This window comes from Heteronotia binoei, chromosome 11 (genome assembly GCF_032191835.1).
Source record: "Heteronotia binoei isolate CCM8104 ecotype False Entrance Well chromosome 11, APGP_CSIRO_Hbin_v1, whole genome shotgun sequence".
Classification (NCBI taxonomy): Eukaryota; Metazoa; Chordata; class Lepidosauria; order Squamata; family Gekkonidae; genus Heteronotia; species Heteronotia binoei.
In genome coordinates, this window is record NC_083233.1 from 1,186,266 (window position 1) to 1,214,081 (window position 27,816).

At 50.5% G+C, this 27,816-nt stretch overlaps 1 protein-coding gene across 1 annotated transcript in view; it reads left to right on the forward strand.

Moving 5' to 3' along the window:
• Positions 1-7,561, forward strand: part of LOC132579648 (ephrin-B1-like) — a 121,213-nt gene extending 113,652 nt beyond the window's left edge. Inside the window, exons 3-5 of the mRNA XM_060250177.1 lie at positions 3,517-3,609; positions 6,723-6,854; positions 7,121-7,561. Of these exons, the coding sequence (XP_060106160.1) occupies positions 3,517-3,609; positions 6,723-6,854; positions 7,121-7,509 (614 nt within the window). The 3' untranslated portion in view covers positions 7,510-7,561. The remainder of the gene's footprint in view (positions 1-3,516; positions 3,610-6,722; positions 6,855-7,120) is intronic.
• Positions 7,562-27,816: the final 20,255 nt, after the last annotated feature.

Below are 27,816 nucleotides of genomic sequence, written 5' to 3' on the forward strand. Positions count from 1 at the left end.
TGCAATTCTGCCACTCAAATAAACTGGCCAGGCACTTTGGCTATGTCAAGATGCTCCATTTGATTAGTAGACAGTTTTGATGGCCGTCCCTTAAAAAAGACGTGTTGGAATTCGTGGCCTCCTGCCCCTTCCGCATCAGGGCCAAGAAAAGGGGCGATAAAGCCCCGGGGCTGCTCAAACCCCTGGAAACGGCCAAGCGCCCCTGGTCAGTGGTGTCAATGGACTTTATCGTAGAGCTGCCGCCGTCCCATGGGAAAACGGTGATCTTAGTGGTAGTAGACACATTTTCCAAACAAGCTCATCTTATCTCGTGTGCCCAATTGCCCACAGCAAAGAAACTGGCCCTCCTGTTTTTCAACCACATGGTCTGGCTTCACTCATTTCCTGATAAGGTCATTAGCGACCACGGGCCGCAGTTCGTTGCCAACTTCTGGCGGGAGTTTTGTAAACTGGCCAGAATAGAGGAGGAGGAGGAGGAGGAGAAGAAGAAGAAGAAGAAGATGATGATATTGGATTTATACCCCGCCCTTCACTCCGAAGAGTCTCAGAGCGGCTCACAATCTCCTTTACCTTCCTCCCCCACAACAGACACCCTGTGAGGTAGGTGGGGCTGGAGAGGGCTCTCACAGCAGCTGCCCTTTCAAGGACAACCTCTGCCAGAGCTATGGCTGACCCAAGGCCATGCTAGCAGGTGCAAGTGGAGGAGTGGGGAATCAAACCCGGTTCTCCCAGATAAGAGTCCACACACTTAACCACTACACCAAACTAGCTCTCCTCCAGGAGCAGGGCTTGAGTTCCGCCTACCACCCGCAGACGGATGGACAGACTGTGAATGGGCTTCTAGAACAATATTTACGTTGTTTCATTAACCACAGACAGTCCGATTGGGTGGACCTGCTCCCTTTTGCTGAGTATGGGTATAACAACAGCATGCATAGTTCCACCAAAGCTTCCCCCTTCTCAACCGTCCAAGGGTATGAAGGGGAGCCGATGCCACTATTGCCAGGGGGGACCCCTTCCCCTGAATCGACACCCTTCAAGCAATGGTGGCAAGGGCCAAGCGGGAGCTGGAAAACAATCCAGGAAAACTTAGAGGCGGCCAAAGAAGCCTATAAGCAATATGACAAGTCACATGTCCCCACATGGGATTTCAAGGTCGGGGACTCAGTGTTCGTGTCTACTAAGAACTTGCCTCAGTCAACCCTCTAAAAAACTGGCATACAAATTCTTGGGACCCTTCAGAATCTCGAGCGTGATCAATCAGGTGACAGTAGAGTTAGAGCTGCCAAAAATGTTTAGTAAAGTGCACCCTGTATTTCATTGCCGCTTACTCCGTCGGGACCCCGGGGCTTCGGTTTGGCACCCTCGAGAACCTGCCCCACAACCTATCCTGGTTGGGAATCAGAACCATCACGAAGTCCAAGAAATCCTGGACTCTAAAGTCAAAAGGGGGGTCCTACATTACCTAATAAAATGAAAACACTTTCCCTCCAGCGAGAATGAATTGGTAGCAGAGAAAGATATATCAGCCCCAGACCTGATTAAAAGTTTTCATCAGAAATGCTCTAACAGGGCAGTAAAAGCAGCTTAGGGGGGGGGCGGTATGTCAAGTCTGAATATGACTCTGGCTCAACCAGAGAGCATGCTGGGTAGAACCAAAGTAGAACCAAATGCTGCTAGTGCCTCTCTACTGTTCCCCCTCCCTTTTCTTAGAAGCTCTCCCTGCTTTGAAATGGTGATGTGTGAAAAGTCTTATCTGAACCTTCTCAGCCCAGGCCTGTGGGAGTCATAGGAGCCTAGTAAAATATCAAGGCCACTACGCCTAATCAACATGAGAATGTACTAGTAACATTATGTGTGAATGTCCCCTGCACAATTTCCCTGCCCGTAGGAATGCTTTTGAAGTGATCTTTATATGCAATGTATTTACTGTATGGTTTTAGTCTCTTAAAACCCTGGCTCAGGCCATAAGCATCCAGTATCAATAAACTAGCTCCTTTGTATCTACATCGACTCATTATTGAATCTGCAGACTTGACATTAAGGCATTTAAAAATGGCTGGTGTGTGAGGGAGATTGCACTGAGAGCAGCTGTCCAAATTCTCCCAATGAACTTCAGGTCTAAACAAGATTTTGAGCCTAGTCCTTGAGGAGGAGGAGGGAGTTGGAGGGGGGGCAAGAAGGCACCACGAAAATAGCTCTCCATCTCTGAAGGCAGGGCTTGGGGGGCGGGCTCTCAGCGGTTGAGGGCCTCAAGGTTAAGAAGCATCCCTCTGAACTGGGCCTGCGGCAGAGAGGGGGGTGCCAGGGCAGGTCTTTCAGCACAGGGTGTGACACAAACGATCCCTGTAACCATCCCCTGGTCGCAGCATTGCAGACCAACTTTCAATGGCCGCTCCGCACAGAACACCTTATGCTGAGCCGCCCCTCCCCCCCAACTCTCCCTCCCCCTACAAAGTGCTCTGCTGCTGCCTCCTCTGCACTGTGAGGAGCCCTGTGGAAGTTGCAAGAGGGGCTGTTGGGGTTTTAAAATGGCATTTGGAGGGAAGGAAGAGGCCATGAGAGAGAAGCAGCAGGGCTAAAGCCACTGGTTGAAATTAATGAGTGCGGCAGAAGGTGCTTTGAGGGCATTTCTTGTCCAACTTTTCTCCTCAGTACAAAATACCAATATAATTTAAATAACCTCTTTGACTGAGCGGGGGCAGGGGAGAAGGGCCTGGAGCAGCCTTTGGGGGGGGGGGGTATCTGTGGCCACAGGGGGCCGTTCAGTGCCTTCAGCAATGGGGGAGGGGGCGGGGGAGGAAGGCTCAACCAAGAGGAGCTACTGACAGCTTCTTTAAGGGCAAACAAGAAGCACAAAGGGGAACTCCGGGAGGGCAGGTGAAGACCAAGATGGAGGGCTCCTGCCCAGCAGACTTCCAAGCAGTTGTTGGTTTGGGTATTTAAATGCTTCTGTTAGCAGCTCCCTCTGAACAGGGCGAGAGCAGGAGAGCTCTTGGTTGTCTGTTCAGCAGGGACTGAGGGGCAGTTAAGTTCACTTTTGCTCTTGGTGAAGCATTCAATAACCTATTGTTCTTTTGTCCTAATTTTAATAGTCAATTAAGAACATAAGAGAAGCCATGTTGGATCAGGCCAATGGCCCATGCATCGAACACTCTGTGTCACATAGTGGGCAAAAAATTTATATATATATATATATATATACACACACACACACACACACACTGTGGCTAATACCCACTGATGGACCGCTGCTCCATATTTTTATCTAAACCCCTCTTGAAGGCGGCCATGCTTGTGGCCGCCACCACCTCCTGTGGCAGTGAATTCCAGTGAAGTTTGCATCTGGAGTTGGCCATTTTGAGCTGCCGTGGGTTTCCATCCCTTGTCAGTTTGCTGGCGGCAGTTCCTGATGTTGTAGACAAACTGTAAGACTTCTGGACAGAAGCACCAGACGGTCTTTCCCAGCCTTGCACAACAATCATGCTGCTTTTCCCTTTCTTTCTCCTCCTGCAGCCACCTCCAATGGGACCTTGGAAGGTTTGGAGAACAGAGAAGGGGGGGTCTGCCAAACACGGTCCATGAAGATCGTCATGAAAGTGGGACAAGGTACGTCAACATCTCTGCAGTCCTTTGCAGTGTCCAATCAGAGGGCAGAATTTCAGGTTTTGGATATTCAGGGAGTTTGTCTTGCTCTTTCTTCAGACTCATAAGCCTTTTTCCGCAGTGATGATGAAGTAGTGCTGGTGCCAGTTGTTGTAGCTTTGGTTGAGAAATCACAGCAGTAAACCATCCAGTTGTGCCACTTGTAGGAGAGTCTGTCTTGCCCATGAGTTCTTGCATTGTGAGAAAGGAAGAAAAGTACTTTTTTCTTTACTTTCTCCATCCCATGCATTATCTTGTAAACCTCTATCATGTCACCCCTCAGTCGACATTTCTCCATGGTAAAGAAACCCAAGCGTTGTAACCTTTCTTCATAGGCAAAGTGTTCCAAACCTTTAATTATTCTAAGGCAACTAGGGCAAACCTTTAATCATTCTAGTTGTCCTTTTCTGTGCTTTTTCCAATAATATAACATCCTTTTTGAGGTGCAGTGACCAGAATTGCACACAGTATTCCAAATGAGACCGCACCATCGATTTATACAAGGGCATTATGATACTGGCTGATTTGTTTTCAATTCCCTTCCTAATAATTCCCAGCATGGCGTTGGCCTTTTTTATTGCAATCGCACACTGTCTTGACATTTTCATTGAGTTATCTACCATGACCCCAATATTTCTCGCTTGGTCAGTCTCTGCCAGTTGACACCCCATCAACTTGTATTTGTAGCTGGGATTCTTGGCCCCAATGTGCATTACTTTGCACTTGGCCACATTGAACCTCATCTGCCACGTTGACGCCCACTCACCCAGCCTCAACAGATCCCTTTGGAGTGCCTCACAATCCTCTGTGGTTCTCACCACCCTGAACGATTTAGTGTTATCTGCAAACTTGGCCACTTCACTGCTTACTCCCAACTCCAAATCATTAATGAACAAGTTAAAGAGCGTGCGATTCTCTGATTCCCCACCTTCTGTCCAAGGTGCACCACTGCTGGCATTCCAAGTTGGCATTTGTTCAGCTTCTCATTGCCTCCTTCCCTCCCACTTACATGGAGCACCATGAGGCTCTTGAGGAACGGCTTCAGCTTATTCCTCTGCCCCACTTGAGTTTTCTTTCCAGCCCTCTCGATAGCCCCACTGTGTATGTAACATTGCTCAGTTTATCTGCAATCACATGGGGTCCCTCCCTGTCCCTCCCATGCAGCTTTCCGTTTATTTGTGCGAAGGGACAGGAAAACCATCACTCTATCCCCTGTCTCAAAAGTTCGAGACGTGGCTGTTTTGTCATCTCAACTGCTCCGATTGCATTGAGCTTTGGTCAAGTTCTATTTAACATCCCCTTCAGTGTTCTCTGAAGGATCCTGCATATTCCACCACTGATGTATTTGCCTTTGAGATTTTCTCCTCCCATCTTTTCTTGACCAGGTCTAGAGGTCCCCAGACCTTCCTGCCAAACATAAGTTCAAAAGAGGAGAGCCCCATGGATTCCTGCGGCATCTCCCTATAAGCAAACAATAATTGTGGCAGTTTTTCACCCCCATCTTGGGGGTAAGAGTCCACATAGGCTCTTGGCATTCCTTTTAACATCCCACTAAATCTTTCAATCAACCAATTTGATTGCGGATGGTAGGCTACAGTTTTCATGTGCTTTTTACAAACACTCCATCAGTTCAGACAAAAAGTTATGCCCCCTGCCTGTCTGTCAAAAATTTCAGCGGGAAACTCCAGCTGACAAAATACCTTGATCAGGGCTTCTGCTACCATTGGAGCTCTTCCGTAGAGGCTAGAGGCACTGCTTCTGGGTACCTCTTCACAAGGTCCATTAAACTCAGTGTAAACCATTTGCCTCTCTGGGCAGGCTTTGGGAACAGGCCCACTATGTCAATTCCTACCGGTTGGAATGCTTCCCCCATGATTGGAAGGGAGTGCAAAGGAGCTTTGCATCCACCCTTGCCCACCTTGGTACGTTGGGGATGACATATGAACATATGAAGCTGCCTTGTACTGAATCAGACCTTTGGTCCATCAAAGTCAGTATTGTCTTCTCAGACTGGCAGCGGCTCTCCAGCGTCTCAAGCTGAGGTTTTTCACACCTATTTGCCTGGACCCTTTTTTGGTGATTCCAGGGATTGAACCTGGGACCTTCTGCTTCCCAAGCAGATGCTCTATCACTGAGCCACCGTCCCTCCCCTTGCAGTAGTCCCTCACATCCTGAGCCAGCCTCAGTAAAAGTTTAGCAAAAGTCGCTGTCTAGTCTTGTTAACCCCTAAGTGGCCAGGACAGGGTATGTCATGTGCCAACTCTAAGAGCTTTAGCCTATATTTCCCAGGAACCAAAAACTGTCAAACTACTTCCCCAAGAAACTTGTCTATCAGGTGGCAACCAGAGCCTATACAACCAACCCTGCTTCCATATCACTTGCTCTGTAAGAGCTTCTGAGAACTGCACTTCCTGATCCCTTACGCAGTGGTTCCAGACTAGGGTTGCTTTGAACCTCTGACAGGAACATTTCCTGTTCCCCAGACTCTCTGCCACCTGTTCCTCCAAGCCCCATCTAGTCCCACTGTTTCTGGGACACTCAGCAGAGGTTTGGTTTGGGCTCTCAGTCCCCTCAGTTGGTTTTTCAGCACTACCCAACTGACCCCCTTCCTGCCTGGAAGGTTCCACAGCTTCCTGCTGCTCTTGGGTGAAATGGCAGCCCTCTTCCTCTTGGGAACACCCTCCCTCACGGCTTGAGATGTGCTGGTTCTCCCCCTCTTGGGTCACAGACCTCTCTCTGTCCTCAGTAACCTGGGCCACTTCCCCCTACCTGGTTGGTGGCAGGTCGGCTTCCTTGAAGTTGCCTTCCTCCTCCCACCTCCCTCTGAGAGTCTGGCTGCATGTCACTGCATTCATGGAGTACTGGCCAGCCAACACGCCCCAACCCAATAACAGTGGAAACGCCTGTTCCTTCATTCCCCCCACCTCCATGAGACCTACTGACCCCATTCCACTGGTTTCTGGACCACAGGAATCGTGGCAGGTGGTCCCAGAACCCCCTGGATTCTGAATGCCGTATCAGGGACAAGATCAGCAGGTGGGTTCTCATCCCGTCTCTTCTCTGTCTCTTGTTCCTAGATCCCAACGCAGTGATGCCAGAGCAGCTGACGACCAGCCGGCCCAGCAGGGAATCTGACAATAATGTGAAAACTGCCACGCAGAGTCCACGCAACAGATTTCCGCCTGCTGTGGAGGATCCTGGGAAGCCAGGTAGCCTCTTGGGTAGTGGAACTGCCGGTGGGTGGGGGAGGGGAGGCCTGGCCCCAGCAGTTGTAGGCCAGGCTCAGATCCTTGGGTGCTGATGATGCGGCACTAGAGACAACAGAATTTTTTAAACCACTTTTAATAAAAGAGTTAGAATTTTTCACTTGGAATATAGCTGCAGTTCAGAATGGGTGCGAGTGACACGGGCCAGTTGTGACGGCGGTTGTGGCAGACTCTGCTGCCAACTTGGTCCTTTCTGTTTTCTTCCCCAGATCCTGTTAACCAAGATGGCGAAAATACTCACAGCCCCACAGACGGCTTCTTCGGCTCCAAAGTGGCAGTGTTTGCGGCCATCGGTGCTGGCTGCTTGATCTTCGTCCTCATCATCATCTTCTTGGTGGTGCTGCTGATCAAGATCCGCAAGCGGCACCGGAAGCACACCCAGCAGAGGGCAGCAGCCCTGTCGCTCAGCACCCTCGCCAGCCCCAAGTGCAGCGGCAATGCAGGCTCTGAGCCCAGCGACATCATCATCCCCTTGCGGACTACAGAGAACAATTATTGCCCTCACTACGAGAAAGTGAGCGGGGACTACGGCCACCCGGTCTACATTGTCCAGGAAATGCCTCCTCAGAGCCCAGCCAACATTTACTACAAGGTCTGAGGAGCCCACAGAAGAGCACTAGAAACCAGAGGGGGGGCAGGGGGCGGCCCCCCCCCCGGTGGCGGGCTGGCCCTGAAGAGCAGAGTCCAGGCAAGGGCTGGGGCTGGTGCTCTTCTCTGCTTTAGCAGCATTTAGTTTTGTAGTTTGGAGCGGGGGCAGTCCCAGGACTCCGGGGGGCGGGGGAGGGGGGCAAGGCCAGCCTCCTCCTTTGAGCTCCAAGGTAGCCCCAGCAAGTCCAGTGGCCCGTGGCTTGGCCTCCGTGCCTTTCCTTGCTCTTAGCCATGCCTGGCAGCGCCCAAGACCTCCCCTCCCGGCTTTTCTTGCTCCTGTCCTCCTTCTGTTAAGTCTTGGGGGGGGGGGGGCTGTGGCCCCCAGGGCCTGGTATTCTGCAGTACTGGGGAAGGAAGCCTGCCTGTCATTTGATGAAAGAGGGCAGTCCTCCGAGAGAGGAGACTTGTCTGGCCCCAACTTTGTACTATTATAATTATTTTAAATATTTTTGTACCTTTTTAAAACACTTTGTGAAATGTTGGAACTCTAAGCCTTTGAGCCTGAGCCTCTTGCCCCCCTCCCCGCCCCGGGGCTGCCCTCCGCACAGGAGAGGGGGCGTGCCCCATCAGTCCTTCGCCCATCAGTCCTCGCCAGACAGAGCAGCTGCAGCCTGGTTGTGTTGGGTTGCAGGGCCTGCCTTAGAGAACAAAGAGAGAACCCCGTTCGGAACCCAGCAGGGAGGGAGGGAGGAGTCTTCCTAGCCACAGGACCAGCCCCCTCCCGCTCATCCATACCAGTGGAGTGCCCGTTCCTATGGCAGGTGGGGGGGCGGGAGAGGGCTTGCTTCTGACAAGAACTTCCTCGAGGGAGGGGGGCAGCGTGTCTCTGGCTGCAGAAGAGGCATGTCCTGCATATCCCTGGGGTGGGGGGGGAAGCAGCACGTCCAGGGAGTGCTGGAGAGGAAGATCCCTTACGACCCACCCGTACCCCTTCTCTGAGGTTCTGCATCGTGGCCCCTCGCAGCAGTCACTCATGTGGGGGAGCTGGGGAGAGGGCGGGAGAAGAGCCCTTTGGTAGCCTCTCTTTGGAAGGGGCTCGGCTGCGGTTCCCAGGCCTGGTGAGGCGCTGAAGGCAGTGGCAGGTTCCTCTCTGGGAGAACCAGCAGCAGGAGCTTCCAGGGGGAGGTCAGGCGGTTGCCCTGTCAGAGAGCAGGAGGGCTCACCTGCTCCCGTCCACAGCAGTCACCTTGCAAAGCGTCCAGAGGCCTCTCTCAGAGCCAGTGGTCCAGAAGGAGCTGGGGTGGGGACTGAGGCCAGCTGGCCACTCACACTGGGAGGAGGAGGATGGGCTGGCTACCAAGCCCCCCCCTTGTGCCACGCGGGGAGGCAGCAGCAAAGCAGGTCTTTGTTTACAGTGTTTCCAATCTGTTCTCCCCAAAATGCCTGCCAGGGCAGGGGTGGGAGTCAGCAAGAGGCCATTCGCCCCTCTGTCTGCTCACTTTGCTGGCTGGGAGCAGGAGCCATCCTTTCCCGGCCCTGCGCACAAGGAGGCCCTGCAGCAACAGAGACCAGTTGGGACGATGGATCCCACCCGCTCCTCTGCACTGCTTCCTTCCTTCCTTCAGGCTCCAGCATGAAGGGCAGGAACCAAATCTGATGCTTGGCTGACATTGGCAGCCCAGCCAATCATCGTGCACTAGAGGCGGGGCTCAGCTCCTCTGACAGTGTCAGCACACTCCATTGGATGCTGCGGTCAGGGCATGAGCACCAATCAAAGACCCTGCTTGAACCTTTCCTTAGACTCATATCATTGGTGGAGAGAGCCGCCATATTTTCCAGAGGGGGAGGAGCCATGATGAGGCAGCCCGTTCCAGAGCCTTGGTTGGAAGAGCATTTGGGTGCTTTCAGGCCGGCTCTCTCTGATTCCCATGTTGTGTTTGTCATGCCAGAAGCCTTACTTTGCATGGAGAAGAAGGGAGCTTGGACCCCTGGGCCTCCACCCTGCCTTGACTCCCCACCCCGGGTGAGAGAGAAATGCTGGGAGGCAGCGAGTGCCCACTTTTTGCAGGCCAGAGCCTGACTCTGACTCCATCGCTCCTGGCTGGGCTCCGCTTTCAGGACAACCAAGAGGCTGCAGGGAGACACCTGCACTTGTGGGGAGCAGAAGGCCCTGGACTGGGCTGCTGCTGAAGGCAGCAAGGGTGTCTGGGCTCCGAAACCTCCTCCCTGCTTTCCTTTTTTGATATAGATGATGACTCTTCTTGCACAAGGCAATAAACTGGCCTCAAGTTGCCTTCGCAGGGGCAGAAGAAAATGGCAGGAAGTTGGTTCCACCCAGGCTATGGCTGCCCTCCTGTTCCTAGGTCGGAGGTTTAGACTGTTGAAATTGGGTTGATCCACTTGTCCTTCTCATGAGAAGACATTTGCAGTCTCTCTGCTCCCCTGCTCTGCCCTGCCCCGGTCGGTCTCTATGCAGGATGTGTGTGTGTGGGGGGGTGTCTTCGCTCTTTCCCTTGTAAGGGCTCCATCAGTCATGCCCTTGGAGGCACATCAAGAGGGGGTCATCCAAGGATGCAGGATTCTCAGGACTCCACAGATAAGTGAGATTTTTTTAAAAAATCCATTTTAAAATAAAGAAACAAACTGTCTCACTCTGCCCGCTTTCTTTTTTTGCCACAAGGGCAGGATGCCTGAAACTGTTCAGAGGAGGTGAGGGGATTCTTCGGGGTGGGGGCAAAAACGTGCATCCGCAGGGCATCTTCCCTGTGCCCTGAATGGTGCTGGGTGCCGCCCCCTCCCAGCACAAGTTTGTTTTTTCAGATATTCCAACCAGTTTTAAATACAGGCTTCTCAACTTCCAGTGTTGTTTTAATGTGTGTGGGTCGCAGGGCAGTCATCTTTCCCATCAAACCTCCGTCCTCCCCATGTGCTGAGGTGCCTTGGAGGGAAAGGACAATGCCACCCCCCAGCAGGGCCTGGCAAAGGCAAAGCAACCCAGCCAACAGATGGCCTGAATCCATTCCTGGAGCAGCCAGAAGTCAGGAGCCCTTGGAAGGTGGGAAGGGCTCTGAGATGCACTCACTCCTTTCTCACCCAGCTACTCAGGATTGCATCAGGAAGGGTCATTTCCTGTGAGGAAATAGCATCGTGTTGTGCATTTTTGCCATACACACACACAGTCTGAGAAACCTCTCTCAGCATTAACTTTCTGCCATGTGTAAATCAGCCAAAAGAAAGCTCAGGGTGTGTAGCAGACACACATTGGATGCACGGGATTTGGACACCTCCCCCACTCCTTGCTTGTGATCTCTTTCTTACCTTTGTGTTCACACACACACACCCGCTGCCCGGCTCACTCACTCACCTGAGGTGCCTGCCAGAGACTCAGAAAGTTTCGCTTGGCTGAGCAAACTCCTTGGCCTGTTGAGTGACCCCAAACAGGGGGAGTGGGGGTGGAAAGGAAGGCTGACCAAATGTCTTGTGGGGCATCTCTGTTGAGCTCTCAAACTTTCTCCTCTTTGTTCTCATCAAAAGGACTTTTTTATTTTAAGGTTTTGATTTGTAAATAACTAGTCTGTTTTGGAAGAAATAATGTAAAGATGTTTTGTATAAACTCTGGATTATTTTCTGGTTGCTTTTTCTTAGAAAAAACAAATAAGAACTAAAAAAAATAACCACAAGAACGGGTGTAAAACAACCATGTCTCATTCTGCCATTGAGTGAAGAAGGAAAGAGGGGGGGTCCCCATCTGCAGAGGCCCCCCCTCATGCTCCGGGCGGCAGCGGCTGGAGGTGGGGGCTCAAGGATATTACTTTGGCAGAAGGTCTCCAGAGCTGCCAGCCCCCAGAAGGAGCAGGGACTCGGACTGGCCGTGGGTCGTGGCCTCTGCCTGTGGGGCTTTCTGTCACGGGAGGCCAAAGCAGAACTAGTGGAAAGTGCAGGGCTGGCTTCATTTCACATCCCAGCATCCATCACCATTTTGACCAAAAGCAAGCCATCTGGTACAGCGGGGGGGGGGGGGGGGGCGGTGTCAGGGCCTCCAAAACCTGTGCAGAGCTGGGGGGTGGGGCAGGAGGCCATGGTCATTCCGTTCCTCCTGTAAACTCTTGGCTCTCTACATCTGTACCTCCAACTGACCTTGCTGCTTTATATATCATCAGAGCCTGTTCTGTTCAAATGTGGCAAATTCAGGCATACCTCCAGTGTCCTCCATTGTTTCAGATGCAGCTCATATCTAACAACAGGATTTCACGCTGGGTCTGCAGCAGAACGCATCCATGGCCCATCTGCCAGGTTGCACCGTTTCAATGCAGTCTGGAACGTGGCTGGGTTAGTTGAGCATACAAGGAGGCGCAGGATGCACACAGCACATCAGCATGCTCTTGGGAACCGTAGCATTGGCATTGGTGCCAGGGTAACCCTTAGCTGTGTGTTTGCTTGCTGTTGGGTCGTCTCAGGTCAGAGTTGTTGCAGACACAGACAGGTGATCTCACTGCCAGGGTCAGGGGCCATTTAGAGTCCCTCAGTGACCCCCACCCCACCCCTGGAGGCTGCCTCCTGCCCTCCCTCAATGGCGGGTTTTTCCTTCCACCCCTGGCTGACTGCCAGGGACGGTGGCTCAGTGGTAGAGCATCTGCTTGGTAAGCAGAAGGTCCCAGGTTCAATCCCTGGCATCTCCAAAAAAGGGTCCAGGCAAATAGGTGTGAAAAACCTCAGCTTGAGACCCTGGAGAGCCGCTGCCAGTCTGAGTAGACAAGACTGACTTTGATGGACCGAGGGTCTGATTCAGTATAAGGCAGCTTCATATGTTCATAAGTCTTCGTAAGAGCACAAGGGAAGGGATCAGTCACATGGCTGATGCCCTGTCGGCAAAGTCCCCGAGTGGAGCAGCTGTGAGAGAGGCAGTGTTGTACAAGGATCCTCTTCTCTCTGTGGGAGTGGGGTGGGGTGGGGTGGACACACGCAATATTCTTTCTCCACTAGCCTGGCTTTCCCAGCCTTACTGCAATTTAACCCAGGCTGCATGTAACCGGCATGACTGCATACCAAGTGTACGTTTATGCCCTGTCAGAACAGTGTCCCACGTGCAGGCTGCGATGAGGTCACCTCATGCAGTGCCATGCCCCAGCAACACTAGAGAGCTGCCTGCATTCCTTCTTCCCTCAGGCATGCATACTCCGCCCATGGCAGTGTGGCTGCTCCCCGCCACCTGTGCCATCCGGCAATCAGGGCCATGGCCATCCTCGGCTGATGGGTCGATTGCATGGCTGAGACACATCCAGCCGCTGAGTGATGTGAGAGGCCTCCACTTGTCTCACATGAAGTTTTCTCAAAGGCTCCAAGATCCTCCTTACAAGGAGGCCCCCCTGCTGCACACACTTGGAGGAGCTTTCTTGCCATACAGGGGTGTGGGGGGGGGATGCTGCCCTGACCGGCTACCACTTTGGATCCCATGGCCAAGTCAATGGTGTTTTTCCACCTCCCGTCATGTCCCCCCATCTGTGTGAGATTTCGAGGCCACAGCTCCGGATTTCTGAGTTTTCTGTTGGTGACACTGAATTTACCATAACAATGTATGTTTTGTTCTTCTGTCCACTTTGCCAAGAATTCTTTTTTAAATACATTTTAAATACATCTCCCAGTTATCATATCATTCATTGTCATCAGTAATATGGGATTTGAATTCCCTGGAGCCATGATGGAGCCTGATACATTGTTAAATAAAATATTTTTTCCTATGGAACCTGGTGTGTCCTTTGAGTCTTTCCCCCTCCTGTAAACAAATCTTTTCTCTCTCAATCTGGGATGTGGCAGAGCAGCTCCCACCCCCCCCCCCCACCCCAGCCTGTGAGTCTCATCCTGTTTTGCCCTCCAGTGTCTTCCGGTGCCCAGCAGCCGTCCCAAGGATCTGCCTGGCAACATGCTTGTCTTGCCCAGTCGGCAGCAACGTTCTCTCTCCGTTCTTCAGTGTGCTGCTGCCAGACCCTGAGGGGGTCAGCACTCCCAACTTCCCCTGTGGCATTGCTGTTCCAAGGCTCAAACTCTAGTGCCTCTGGTTACCATGGGGATGGCTTTCTGCAGAGGAATAGGGATTTAGTCGCTGACCCCTTCCCCTGGTGCTCATTTTGAATAGCAGGTTCAAATGGGAGAGATTACTGTGGTACAGAGAACAACAACCAGCACTGAAAATAGTAAAGAATTATTAAAGGTCCACACATATACTCTGGAAACAGCAACAGATTGAACAAGAAAAACAAAAGGAAGGTATAAGCACAAATGCTCCTGTCCCCTACTGGATACATGCCCTACCTGGTATCATTCTAAGTCAGGCTCTTTAGCTTAGAAGCGACAAAGCTGTAACAGTTTCCCATTGCCTTTAGGCAGCCAGCCTGTTGGCTGTTCCACATGGCCTTGGGAGCCATCATGGAGTTCATGAGTGAGAGCTGCTTTCTCCAGATGTAATCAGCCAAGATGGACATGCACAATGGACTTCTCGGCCTCCATGCTAGGGATTTTGTCTCCTGTTGACCAGAACATCCTTTCCTGATATCTCCAGGAAGATAGAATCTAGTGCCTCCCATCTCCCAAGCCTCTGTGCCTCTTTTAGTTGCCAGGTTCCAGCCAAGTTATCTTTGTCAAGACAAGATGTCCCTGACCATCAGCATTAGGGGGTGAACTCATGAAGCTGAGCCCAAGTAAAAACCAAATAGTATCTGCTTTTATTTGGGCTCAGCTAGATTGGTTGCTAAATCAGATTTTCTAATCCGATTCAGCTGAATACCTTAATGGTATTTTTCGGGTATTTATTCAGTTTAGTATATACCAAGCGTGCACCTCTAGTTAGAAACAACATGTCATATCTGAAAGTATTAGAACGTTGTAAGTCTCTCACATTGCACTCCCTCTTCCTCACATGACAAAATCTTTTTATTAGTTACTAAGCTTCCAGTTGTGTGTAAGTCAGCTTCTACCCGTTTTATCCTTCCTGAGCCAAGAACATCCTCGAAATAGCTCTCTCAGCCCCACTTACTTCAGAGGTTGTCTATTGTGATGAGAAGAAGAGAAAGGAGGTTGTAAACTGCTCTGAGACTCTGGGCGAAGGGTGGGGTATAAATCCATTCTGTTCTCTTCTTATCCTGATTCTCTTGCATACCCTGCCACCTTGCCTAGCCTCCTTTGCCAGTTCTTTTTTGTGTGCAGATGACAATCAACATAGAATATCTGCAGAACAACTGGTGCTATTGAAATCAGGACCTCCTTTGTCTTAGCAGCTGGTGAGCCCTCCTCAGCAATCTTACTACATGTTACCATCCTATTTGAATAGATAGGCAGGACATCACTCTCAAATATTGGAGGATAATGACATGAATACAATGGATACATGGAGGCTTGCTCCATGATGGTTTGGTTCTGATCCCTGCACCATGAGCCTGAAGAAGAGACTTCTGTCGCTTCTTGTTGCAGTTTCGAGAGTGCCTCAGACCTGTCACCTGACAATACTGTAGGTGATCTGACTCCAGTATCTCCTAGTAAAGACTTCCATCTCTCTGGAGAATAGATAATGAGAAAGGTGAAAGTCCTTGATAGTGATGTAGCCGCTTCAGATAACCATCTAAAAGACAGAATATTGAGTCGACTACTCTGATACTTCTGGTATAGTGGCTTTTCCAGTCTTGGAGGGCTTATCTGACCTCATGGTTTCAATCTGAGAGAAACCAGCCTCCATCTAAACCACATCTCACAGGACTGAGAAGTTATACAGAGTAAAGCAAGACTTTGGTGAGTTTCTGTCTATGTACCCTCCTCCGCCTTCCTCATTGATCATGGAAAACATGCAGAGACACACTAATGACCCAGTCAGGATTCATCTACAGCAGATGGGAAAAGACACCGTCTGGAGACTTTGGGGAGGAAGTTTTATGCTTCATCCACTCTCTGTTTCCAAATTGGGAATTATCAAGTAATTATGGAAGGCTACCAACATTTCCTCTGGGAGAGTCTACCCAAGAAATCCAAGCCCTTGGCTAAACTTATTCACTTTGAAGCAATTAAGTTCTCAAAATGAGATTAACACGGGCAGGCCCACTACAGATGTATTGGCTTGATCTATTGCCTCTGCCATAGTTCTCTGGAGATGCAATATTGCTCTTTCTCTAGAGACTTGCTATAAGGTCAAGGATTGCCTCTTTGAGGGGTCAACTCTTTTTTTTCCGCAGTCCACTGATGATTTCTTTTCCATTATGGAAAAGAACCATCAGACAGCCAGATCATTGAGCATGTTCTCCTCAGCTTTGACTCACAGATAATTCTCTCAAAGGCAGCACCATTGTTTGTATATCCTCAATGCCCAGCCCAGTTGCCCTGCCCTTCAAAACAAAAGGTACCCCACAGCTGAGACCCTTCCCCCCCCAACAGAACCCCCAATTCAACCAAGGACAGCAGCCAGCAAAATTCTATCTGTCCCGGCAGTTAAGAGATATTTTCAGTATCAAGAGTAGGCTGGCATAAATTGCATTTCACTTCAGGTGGTTGGGTGTTATCTATAGTTCAGGATGGTTACCGCCCGGTTAGAGATGTTATCCCAATCCCCTTGCCCCCGGCCTCAGCCACCGTGGAGAAGAGTCCAGCGAGGGGAGCTTCTCAGGAAAGGGGGCGCAGGTGGGCTTCATTCCTGGAATTTCCATTCAAGATTGTTTTCTAGTCAATAAATAGGATGGTTGGCACAGACCCACACTGAATCTCAGAAAATTAAACGCATTTTAAAATGTTCAAAATTCAGAATGGTTTCACTTTCTTCTGTGATGGTGTTCCTTGCCGTGGATTAGGGCTGTCAACAACAACAACAAAAATTAGTAATATCCAGATTCGGAAATAATTTTTTTGGTATTCTGGATATTATGGAATAGTGGTGTTCGGATATATACAGTATTCGGCTCCCATTATACCCTATAGGCCATTCAAGTCAATGGCAAAATAGGGTATATTGGAAGCTTCCTGGAGGGGAGACAGTTTGAGGGAGAGCCCCCAAATTTGCAGGAAACCTGCAGGGGACTCTCCTCTACAAAACCCCTAAGTCCCAAAAAGATTGGACCAGGGGGTCCCATTGCACCTCTTTGGGTGCCCCTATCCCACCATTATACCCTATGGGCCATTGAAAGGCTGCTGGGGGATAGGGGGTTTGAGGGAGAGCCCCCAAAACTGCAGGGAACCTGCAGGGGACACTCTTCTACAAAACCCCCAAGTCCCAAAATGTAGTGGTAGCGCGTCTGCGTGCACAGGGTTGCTCTTTATTCCCATACCTACGTGACTGGTTTATTGTGGCCCACAGTCATGATCTGCTGAGGGACCACGTTCACTGCATTAGTTCCATCTGCAACATGTTAGGCCTGATAATGAACCACGAAAAGTCTCACCTCAACCCTTCTTAATGAGTGCACTTCATTAGTGCCTCCCTTGATGCCACCTTAGGTGGGGCCTCTTAGCCTGCTGACAGAGCCAAAAGCATTAAGGTGATGGTGTTAAGCTGCATTAGAAAATGTGGGCAACCAGCGAGAGCAATTTAATAGTTACTAGGACTCATGACCTTGACTACTTCAGTAATTCCGTTAGCAAGACTGTGGTTGTGAAATTTGCAAATCTGGTTTGTTAAGAGGTATAATCCTATCACCCCCCAAAATGCTGTCTTTTGATGCCTAGGATGGTGGGTTAGGTCTCTGCATTGGTGGCTGGAGGGCACTCATTTGTTTTCAGAGATCCCATTTGACTTCTGGGTTCCTCAGGTCACCCTGACCACAGATGCTTCCTTATCAGATTGGAGTGCCCATTAACAGGGTCTTGCTGTACAGGGCTGATAGCTTTTGACCCAAACAACTCCCTGTATTAAGGTCCTTGAGCTTTGTGCAGTAAGATGTGCCCTTATCTCCTTCTCAGATATTCTCAAGGATAAGAGGTTGCTTATCCAGATGGACAACATGACAGTGTCCAATTTCAACAAACAAGGAGCCATGGACTCCCAGAGCCTTTGCTTAGAAGCAATAGCAGCCCAGGAAATAGCTATTTTTATTTATTTATTTTATTGGATTTATATCCCACCCTTGTCAAAATTGACTAAAAACGACTTAAGACTGGGGGATCATGGCCTAAGCAATAGGCCCTGTTAAAATCATAATGGATCCACTGCTGCTAATGTTCTACCTTAGTTGCTTCCCTTCCCCCCTTTTCTTATTTTGATTTGCGACTGGTGTGAAGGAACTAGTTGGCGCCTTCTCAGGGCCTGAGGTGGGAGGAAGCCTTGCATAACAATTAAAGGGCATTTGCTAGATATCACCTGAGAAAGTATCTAGTAGTTATGTGTGAATGTTCCCTCCTGTAAACCTCCACCAGTAGGAATGTTTTTGAAGTGTATCTTAAAACCCATGTATCAATCTATTGGTTTCATTCTTAGCAAGCTAGAGGCTTGCGCCAGAGTACCGGTTATCAATAAATGGGATCTTAGTATCAACTTTGACTCATTCTTGAATCCGTCGACTTGACATTTTGCTAAGAATCAACTTTGAAGCTTAACCACTCTGGCCACTTTGTAGCAAATGGCTGAAAAGATACCAGAAGGTGGTGAGCTTCCCGATACTGAAGAAGGGCCATCCATTCCCTGGCACGTCTTGGATGCCCGGAGAGTAGCAGCATCTCCTCCACAGTTCCAGCAGCTGCTTGTCACCCTGCGGCAGTGGCAGCCCCAGACCTCCACCAGTACAATGGATGAGGCCACGGCGAGACGAGAAGCCATCCTAACCCGGCATATGCGGAGGATGTGGATGGCGAACGCAGAAGGGCCCAATCCGGGACCTATGGAGCCGGAGGAAATCGACACCATTGTGCTGGTCCCGCTACACAAAGAGGGCCTGGAGCCAGACGAGGGAGAGCTGGGCGCAGCGGCTCCCAAGGATGAGGAGGACGAAATAGCCAGGGAGTTTCGAGCCATGGTCCGCAGCGAAGTGGAGAGCATGGTCAAGGGCCTGAAGGTGGAGATGCAGGCCATGACCAACCGCATGGCGGGAGAGATCACCCAGGAAATCTCTCATTCTCTGGGGCTGCCCAGGCCTAGAAGGGCGACTCAACCCCCCCTGATCCGGCAGCAACCCACACCAGCGATTCCCATGCCAGCGGCCCTAGCCGTTGCCCCAGCGCCGCCCTCAGCGCCCCGGCAAGCCCCCCCCCCCGCATCTCGAGACGGAGAGAGAGGAAGGGAGCTTGATGCTACCTTTGATGGGGATCCGGTTGAAGTGGAATATTCCACGAACCAGGTGAACAGCTACATGCATTATTGGGGAAACACCTTCCTGGATGAGTTCAGCCGAGTGGATTACCTGGGGTTGAAGCTGAAAGGGGTGGCTAAAAGATGGTATGTGAGTCTGTACAAAGCCATGAGCCCAGAACTGGACTATGTAGCAATGTTCCTACAGGCTCTGTTGGCCCAGTACGAAGACCCCCTCCAGGAGACCGGGGCTTTGGCGGCCCTGCGCGACATGCAACAGGGGCAGAAGTCAATCCGGGAGTATGTTGCAGACTTTCGATCCAATGCAGCGAAGGTGTGAGGGTGGAGTGAACTGATGAAGATAGAGCACTTCACTCAGAGAGCACTTCACCCGGGGGCTGAATGCAGGCATATTGGATTGGGCCCTCACCCAAGCCCGACCTACCATGTTGGTAGGTTGGATCCAGTTAGCGGGTGAGGTTGAGACAAATATGAAGCACGTCACCATGCAATGCCAGCAACAGAGCGGGAAAGGGGGACAAAACCTGAAAGCAGCCCCGAAAACAGGCAAAGAAACTGGCAGGGGGTTCCAGTGGGGGCAAGCCCGCCAAGCCCTGAAAGTGCTTTCGATGCGGAGACCCCGGGCACCTAGCAAGCGGCTGCCCAAACCCGCCGCGAGCACCACCAAGTGCCCCGAAGCAGAGCACCCCTGTGCCAAAGAAGGCCCCCAGCCACCCTAAGGATGCGGCGAAAGGCAGCATGGCGGCCATCGAGGAGGCAGAAGAGGACCCGTTCCTGGGTGAGGAGCTGAGCGAGCTGGGCTGGATGGAGGAGCCATCGGGAAACGAGAATGACCTGCTCTGAAGGGTGCCCACCAGCAGGTCACAGAGGAGCCGGCACCAGTGAGGGTGAGAGTGACTGGATCACTATACTTTGTACCAGTGAGACTGTTGAACCCCAAACCCCAGATTCATGCAAGTGAGGGCTTTAATTGACTTGGGGTGAAATCGGGAATTAATCACGCCCAAAATAGTAGAGGCCTTAGGCCTGACTACTACCCCCCTCCCCTGCCCCATACAGTTCGAGCAGATGGATGGGTCAGTGATGTGGGGGAGCCCTATGCTTCAGAGACTCAATTTCTGCCAATGGGGATTGAGGAACATTGGGAGTAGGAGTCTTTTGTAATCGCCCCCTCCTGCTCTTACCCAGTAGTGTTGGGGGTGGGGTGGCTGGCCAGGCACGAACCGGACATTTGGTGGGGAAGACAAACCATAAGGTTCATAGACCCGCTGTGCAAAGATCACCTAGAGTGGGGGCCTCGCCCTCCACCCTCCACCGAGAGGGTGTGCCTGACACTGGAAGAAGTCCCGGAAATCCTCCGGGCATACCGGGACTTGATGGGGGTGTTCAGCGAGCAGGGCGGCAAGGAGCTGCCGCCCCATAGGGACACGGACTGTGCTATCGAGTTAATACCGGGGGAGTCGCTCCCCAAAGCCAAAATGTACCAATGGGATGGGCAGAGAAGGCAGAGCTGAGCAAATTTCTGGACAAGAACTTAAAACGGGGGGTTATTAGGCCGGCCACAGCCCCCCATGCAGCCCTGGTCCTGTTCCGGAAAAAGAAAGACGGCTTGCTTAGACTTTGCACAGATTTTCGTGGGATAAACGCGATTTCAACCTCCAACACCTACCCCATCCCCCTCATTAAAGACTTGTTGAGTACTGTGTCGGAGGAGAAAATTTACACAAAGTTAGATTTGAGAGATGCGTATTTCCGAGTGCGCATTAAGGAGGGGGATGAGTGGAAAACGACGTTCAACACACCACTGGGACAGTTCGAATACCTGGTGATGCCATTTGGACTGCAAGGGGCCCCCGGGGTATTCATGAGTTTTATAAACAATATGTTAAGAAAGTTTTTGTTTAAGGGGGTGGTGGTGTACCTGGATGACATCATTATTTACTCACAAGGCGAACGGTCTCATTGGTGCAGGAGGTGTTAAGCACCCTGTTGAGGGTGGAATGCGCACGCTCTAAAGAGAAGAAGCCTCGGCTCGCCCCTCTCTGGATAAGAAAAGAGATTAGGACTGAAAGATAAGTAAATATTGAAGTTTTTGGGGTCATAATATTTGGCAGTGAGGCTAGAGAGTCAAAGAAATAAAAGGCGTGCTCAGGAGAGAGCTAGCAGTGAGAAAAAGGGAGTATTTTGGCAAAACAGATAAGAAACGGAGGCAGTAATTAGCAGCATAGAAATGGCTGCCACTACAGTGAAACAGCTTTCGGAACAAATAGCACAATTTCAGGCTTTAATGATGCAATCTCAGAACAAGATAGAGGAAACTGTTGCTGAGATAAAAAAATGAAGTTAGTCAGATAAACAAGGAACTGCAAGATATTAGGCAGCTGGCCAACAAAGCAGATAAGGCAGCTTCAACAAATAGGAAGGGCATAGTTCATTTAAAGGAACAGATTAAAAGAAGATATTGGATTTATATCCCGCCCTCCACTCCGAAGAGTCTCAGAGCGGCTCACAGTCTCCTTTACCTTCCTCCCCCACAACAAACACCCTGTGAGGTGGGTGGGGCTGGAGAGGGCTCTCACAGCAGCTGCCCTTTCAAGGACAACTTCTGCCAGAGCTATGGCTGACCCAAGGCCATTCCAGCAGGTGCAAGTGGAGGAGTGGGGAATCAAACCCGGTTCTCCCAGATAAGAGTCCGCACACTTAACCACTACACCAAATTGGCTCTCTGACAGAGCAAGAAGGGCTAACCTTATCGTCCATGGTATTTCAGAAGACATTGACTCACGACACTTGGAAGACGGGATAATAAATTGGCTTTCAGAACAGCAAACAGCTGTTATGATTAATGCTGACCAGGTTGAAAGAGTTCATAGGCTTAGAACCAGAAGATCAGGAGGAGATCCTAGACCAGTGATTGTTAAATTTACAAGAGAAAAAGTGCAGCAGCAAGTGTTTTTGGCTTTAAAGAAGAAGAAGGGACTGGAATTTAAAGGGAAAAGGGTATATGTGAGACAAGACTTTTGCAGTGAGACACTGGAAGAAAAAAGACAAATGAAGCCATTTGCAGATAAACTCTTTCAGAACAAGATATTGTTTTCATGGGCTTTCCCAGCCACTATTGTAATCTATAAATAAGGCAAAAGACTCACAGCAAGGAACCCAGCTGAAGCAAAGAAACTCTTGGAGAAGATGGGTTTGGACCCAGGGGAAACAGGAACTCAACCAGAGGAAGAGTTTAATGTCGATGAACCAGAGGAGGGGCCCTCTACACGTCAGGAGAAACGACAGAGGACGAGACTATAAGACGTCTAAGGAGAAGGAGGAACTTCTAAAAAAAAGGGAAGTACCCCATAAATAAGAGGGAGGGGATATTACGGTATTAAGTGAAGGAAGGAAACAATAAAAGATCCAGGAGGGGGGGGGAGGTGTGCCCACCTAAAGGTATAGGGAGGGTGGAGAGATCAACCCAAACGCGAGCCCTATACCAGAAGAGGGGAGGGGGGATGATGGGGAAGAGTGGGGGGAAAGGGTGTGGGAGGGGAAAAGGGAGAAAGGGGAGATGAAAAATAGACCTTGTTATCCAGCCAGGGAAGGGAGGGGAGGCAAATGATTATGGCTAAAACTTTGAAAATGCTCTCACTGAATGTCAATGGACTAAGTTCAGACCTGAAAAGATATAGATTAACAAGAATGGTAAAACAACAAAATATAGATATAATGTATTTACAGGAAACACATTGTCAGCTTGTGTTCAAATTGATACTAACCAGAATGCCTAAACTGTTGTATTGCTTACTAACCCTGTGAACTGTAACTATAATTCAGTTGTGAGAGCAGGAGGAGTGGGGGGGGGGAGAGAAGCTTGGCGCCAAGAGCTGTAAAGGTGTTTGAAGTGCAAACTATGTGACCGGCTCTCAGCCGCTGCAAGGCCGCCTGTGGGGGAGAGAGAACGGACGCGGCTAGCTATGCAAGATATCAGTGTGTGAACCTCGCACCTCTTAGAAGTAGAATGCAACTGTATTGTGAGAATGATTTAAACCCCCTAGCTTTGATCCTGGGCCATAAAGGCCAGCTAGTGTGTGTGTACCTTATCACTTTCAAATAACTCTCGTAGCAGTAACATGTATGTATCCAATAAATGAAACTTATTTCAATCGTTCTTTGTCACAATCCATTGTTCCCACTTGTTTGAAGGCTTCCCTTATTGTCCCAATACCAAAGAGGACGCCAGCAAAGGTTTTAAATGACTATAGGCCAGTGGCCTTGACTTCTGTGATAATGAAGTGTTTTGAACAATTAGTTCGAAAATATATTATTTCCTGCCTTCCTGTTATTTTTGATGAATATCAGTTTGCTTACAGGAAAAATAGATCTACTGAGGATGCTGTTAATACTGTTCTTTATACTGCTTTATTGCATTTGGATAAAAAGGGGACGTATGTTAGAATGTTGTTTGCAGATTTTAGTTCTGCTTTTAACCTCATAGATTGTTGTTTAAGCTTAAAGATTTGAAGCTGTCGGACTCTATATGTGAGTGGATTTTGAATTTTTTGTCAGGTCGTTCACAAAGGGTTAAAATGGATGGATATATTTCCTCCGTGAAGATCTTAAATACTGGCACCCCTCAGGGATGTGTCTTGAGTCCACTTCTTTTCACTATTTACACGTCTGATTGTGTTTCTAGCAGTCTGAGTAACAAAATCATTAAGTATGCAGATGATACAACGTTGGTAGGGCTCATCTCTGAGGATGATGAGTCTGCGTACAGGAGGGAAGTTCAACAGCTGTCCCTTTGGTGTAAAGTAAATAATCTTATTTTAAATATAAATAAGATGAAGGAAATTATAGTGGATTACAGGAAGAGTAGTTTGGACACCCAGCCGTTGTTTATTGATGGTGTTATGGTAGAACAGGTGACAGAATGGAAGTTTCTGGGAATTACCATGAAACAGGATCTAACATGGGGGGCAAATACTTTAGCTCTAGAGAAAAAGGCCCAGCAACGACTATACTACTTAAGACTCTTAAGATCACTACAACTGTCAGGGAGTCTGCTGGTTGCCTTTTATCGTAGTTCCATTGAGAGCATTTTATCTTATTGCCTCTGCGCGTGGTTTGGGAGCTGCACGGAAGCAGAGAGAAGGGTGCTCCAAAGAGTGACGAGAAGAGCACAAAAGATTTGTGGATGTTCTCTCCCCTCATTGGTGGATCTGTATAATATGGCATGTAAAAGGAAGATACAAATGATCCTAAGGGACCATACACATCTGGGCCATTTGCTTTTTGAGATCTTACCATCAGGTAGACGATATAGAGTGTTGAAGGCTAGGACAAACAGATTTAAGGACAGTTTCTATCCAAGTGCTGTGGTTAGGTTAAATGCAGGGTTATGAAGGATTATCTGTTTTAGATGTATTTAATGGTTTTAATGGTTTTAATGGTTTATGTATGTTTAATGGTTTTATGAATGTTTATTTAATGGTTTAAATGGTTTTAATGGTTTTATGAATGTTTATCCGTTTTAGATGTATTTAAATGGTTTTAATGGTTTAAATGGTTTAATGGTTTTAGATGTATTTAAATGGTTTATGAATATGTGTGTTTGATGTGTTGGTATGTTTGTGGAAGAGCACCTCATTTCGTTGCTCTCTTTTTGTTGAGAACAATGACAATAAATTCATCTATCATCTATCTATCTTATTTTCAAATGAAAAGAGTCTATCCATTGTTGGAGCGTCCATGAACCCTACGCTGACATTTTGAAAGTGATCCCTATTTAACGGGACTCATCGGCGAGGGTTACTTCTGGTGGATGGCCGAAGCACCGGACGACCGAGAGCCCTGCATACCCGGCCTGCCTGGGTCACTGGCGTGGTACATCACCGAAAAGAGGAGACCTCAGAGAGTGAGCAGCCAACTCTCTTCCTCACCCCGAAGGCACCGTGCAAGCCCCGGGCCTCCACCAAGCTGATGGGCGAGATGGCGCAAAGGCATGCGAATATCCTCCGCAACCCCGGAGGACCCGGAAGGCGGCGGCAACCCGGGCGAGCCGGAGAAAGGCGAGAGGGGACTACCCGACGACGACGGAGCCGGCGGAGGCGACGGTGGCGGCGACAATGGGGAAGACTCCCAGGGCGTGGGTGACTCGCAAGCGTCCTCCCCGAAAACTGACCCCCTGGAAGAAATCAGGCGGGAGATGGAGATTCTAGGGTGTGATCTCCGCCGAGAGATGCACAGCAACATGAATCTAACCCTGAACGAAGTGGCGAAGCAAGTGGATCGGGTCCTGGCGACAATGGAGAGGAGACTGGCCGCACCCCCCGCAGGGCCGCTACCGAGAAGCCCGACCCCGCCGCTCCCCATCCAACCATCACCGGCCCCAGGGCCAGCGGGGCCACCACCCGGACCCCCAGGGCCTCCACCCCCGGGATCCAAAGTCAAAACCCGGGAGCTACATGCCACCTTTGACGGGAGCGCAGATAAAGTGGAATACTTCGTGATCCAAGCCAACAGCTACATGCGCTACTGGGGAACGTCCTTCCCCAATGAGCACAGCCGAGTGGCGTACCTCGGCTCCCGGCTGGAGGGCGAGGCGCAGATGTGGTACGTAACCCTGTTCGAGACCCGGGGCCCAGAGGTAACTACGGTGGCCAGATTCCTACAGGTGCTGTTATCCCAGTTCGAAGACCCCCTGAGGGAGACCCTGGCCATCGCCGCGATCAAAGGGCTCCGCCAGGGGAGCAAATCCATCCGAGAATACTCCCTGGAGTTCACGAACCACAGCCGCAAAATCAAAGGCTGGAGCGAGGCGATGAAAATCAGGGCGTATCGAAAGGGGCTGAACCCCGGGATCCTCGACTGGGCCCTGCAACAGGTCCGCCCGGATACCCTGGTCGAGTGGATCCAACTGGCGGGGGAGATCGAAACCAACATGAAAGAGGTGGCGATCCAGCGCCAGGAATTACAGGGGAAGCCCAGCCGGGAGACAAAGAGTGCCGCCAAGCCGGACGCGAAGAAGACGGGGGGAGAACCCCAAAGCCCCCCTCCGGGGCGCAAAAGTGCTACCAATGTGGGGACCCCAACCACCTGGCTTCTACCTGCCCGGAGAGGGCCCAGGCCCCCGCGCCCACTGCGAAGGGCCCCCCACCCAAAACCCAGCGGGCCGGGAAACCGAAAGAGTCGGGTCGAAGCAGCACCGCGCTGTCGGCGGTGCTAGACGAGGATAATACAATACTGGAGGAGCCCGGGGAGGAGGCTTGGGACCTGGAGCTGGCGGGAAACGAGACCGACCTGCGCTAGACGGTGCCCAGCGGCAGGTCCGAAAGAAGCCGGCACCACTGAGGGTGAGAATAGCAGGGGAACTAATGTATATCCCATTGACTTTGTTGAACGTTGGGGAAAAAAGGTTTATCCACGCCCGGGGCTTAATAGACTCGGGGTGCACACAGGAACTAATCACCCCACGACTGGTGGACCTAATGGGGATAGGGCGAGAGAAACTGCCCCGGCCCCTTGAATTCGAACAGATGGATGGGACTAGGATGAGGGGAGAACCTTGCACGGAGCAGTCCCGGGAGATACTAATGGGGGTGGAGGATCACTGGGACATGGAAGTATTTGTAATAGCTCCCTCCTGCTCCTTCGACATAGTGTTAGGGGTGGGCTGGCTGGCTCGACACCAACCCGATATCCAGTGGGGCGAGCACACCATAGACTTTACGGATCGGAGGTGCGTCACTCACCTCTGGAAGGAGATCTGGGGCCCCCGACCTCCCCCCAAGAATGAGAAACTTTGTGTGACAATAGAGGAGGTGAAAACCATCCCTAAGGAGTACCGAGACCTGAAGGGGGTGTTCAGCGAACGGGAGGCGGACGAGTTGCCTCCCCATCGGGCCACTGACTGTGCAATAGAGCTCCTGCCCGACCAGCCATTGCCAAAAGCTAAACTGTACTCGATGGGGTGGGCGGAAAAGGCTGAATTGAGAAAATTTCTGGACAAAAACCTCCAGCGGGGTTTTATCCGACCCGCGACGGCCCCCCACGCCGCCCCGGTACTGTTTCGAAAGAAAAAGGATGGAAGTCTTAGACTTTGCACAGATTTTCGCGGGATAAACGGGATTTCCATGTCGAACGCCTACCCCATCCCCCTAATCAAAGACTTGCTAAGCGCAGTATCGGAGGGGTCCATTTTTACCAAACTGGACCTGCGCGATGCCTATTTCCGAGTCAGGATAAGAGAAGGGGACGAGTGGAAAACGGCATTCAACACTCCTCTGGGGCAGTTTGAGTATCTAGTGATGCTGTTCGGCCTTCAGGGAGCCCCGGGAGTGTTCATGAACTTTATCAATGAGGTTCTTCGAAAATTTTTGTATAAGGGGGTGGTGGTTTACCTGGATGACATCATTATTTACTCGAAGGACCTACCCTCCCACGTGAAACTGGTCCGAGAGGTACTGAGCACCTTACTTCAAAACAAACTGTATGCCAAACTTTCCAAATGTGAATTTCACAAGGAGGAGCTTGACTACCTAGGGTTCCAAGTCTCGGGGAGGGGGTTGGCCATGGATCCGGCTAAGGTCCAGGCAGTGTTAGAATGGGAACCCCCGAGGACACGTAGACAGCTCCAATCTTTCATCGGATTCTCCAATTTTTATAGATCCTTCATACGGGGGTTTGCTAAGGTGGCCCTTCCCCTCACCGACCTGCTGCAGACGAAAGGGAAGGGCCCAGAGGCAAAAAAGCCAAACGCCAAACTTAATTGGACCAGCCAGTGTCAAGAGGCGTTTGACAAACTAAAGCGCCTCTTCACGAGCGAACCCGTGTTAGTGCACCCTAACGAACTCAAACCCTTCGTGGTGCAATGTGATGCTTCTGACACGGCCGTCGGAGCCATACTCATGCAGAGAGACGAGGAGGGGCACCTAAGACCGTGCGCCTACATCTCGCGGAAATTCTCCGGCGAGCAGAGAAATTGGTCGGTCTGGGACAAAGAAGCCTACGCAGTCACGTTTGCACTAAAAACATGGCGCTCCTGGTTAGAGGGAG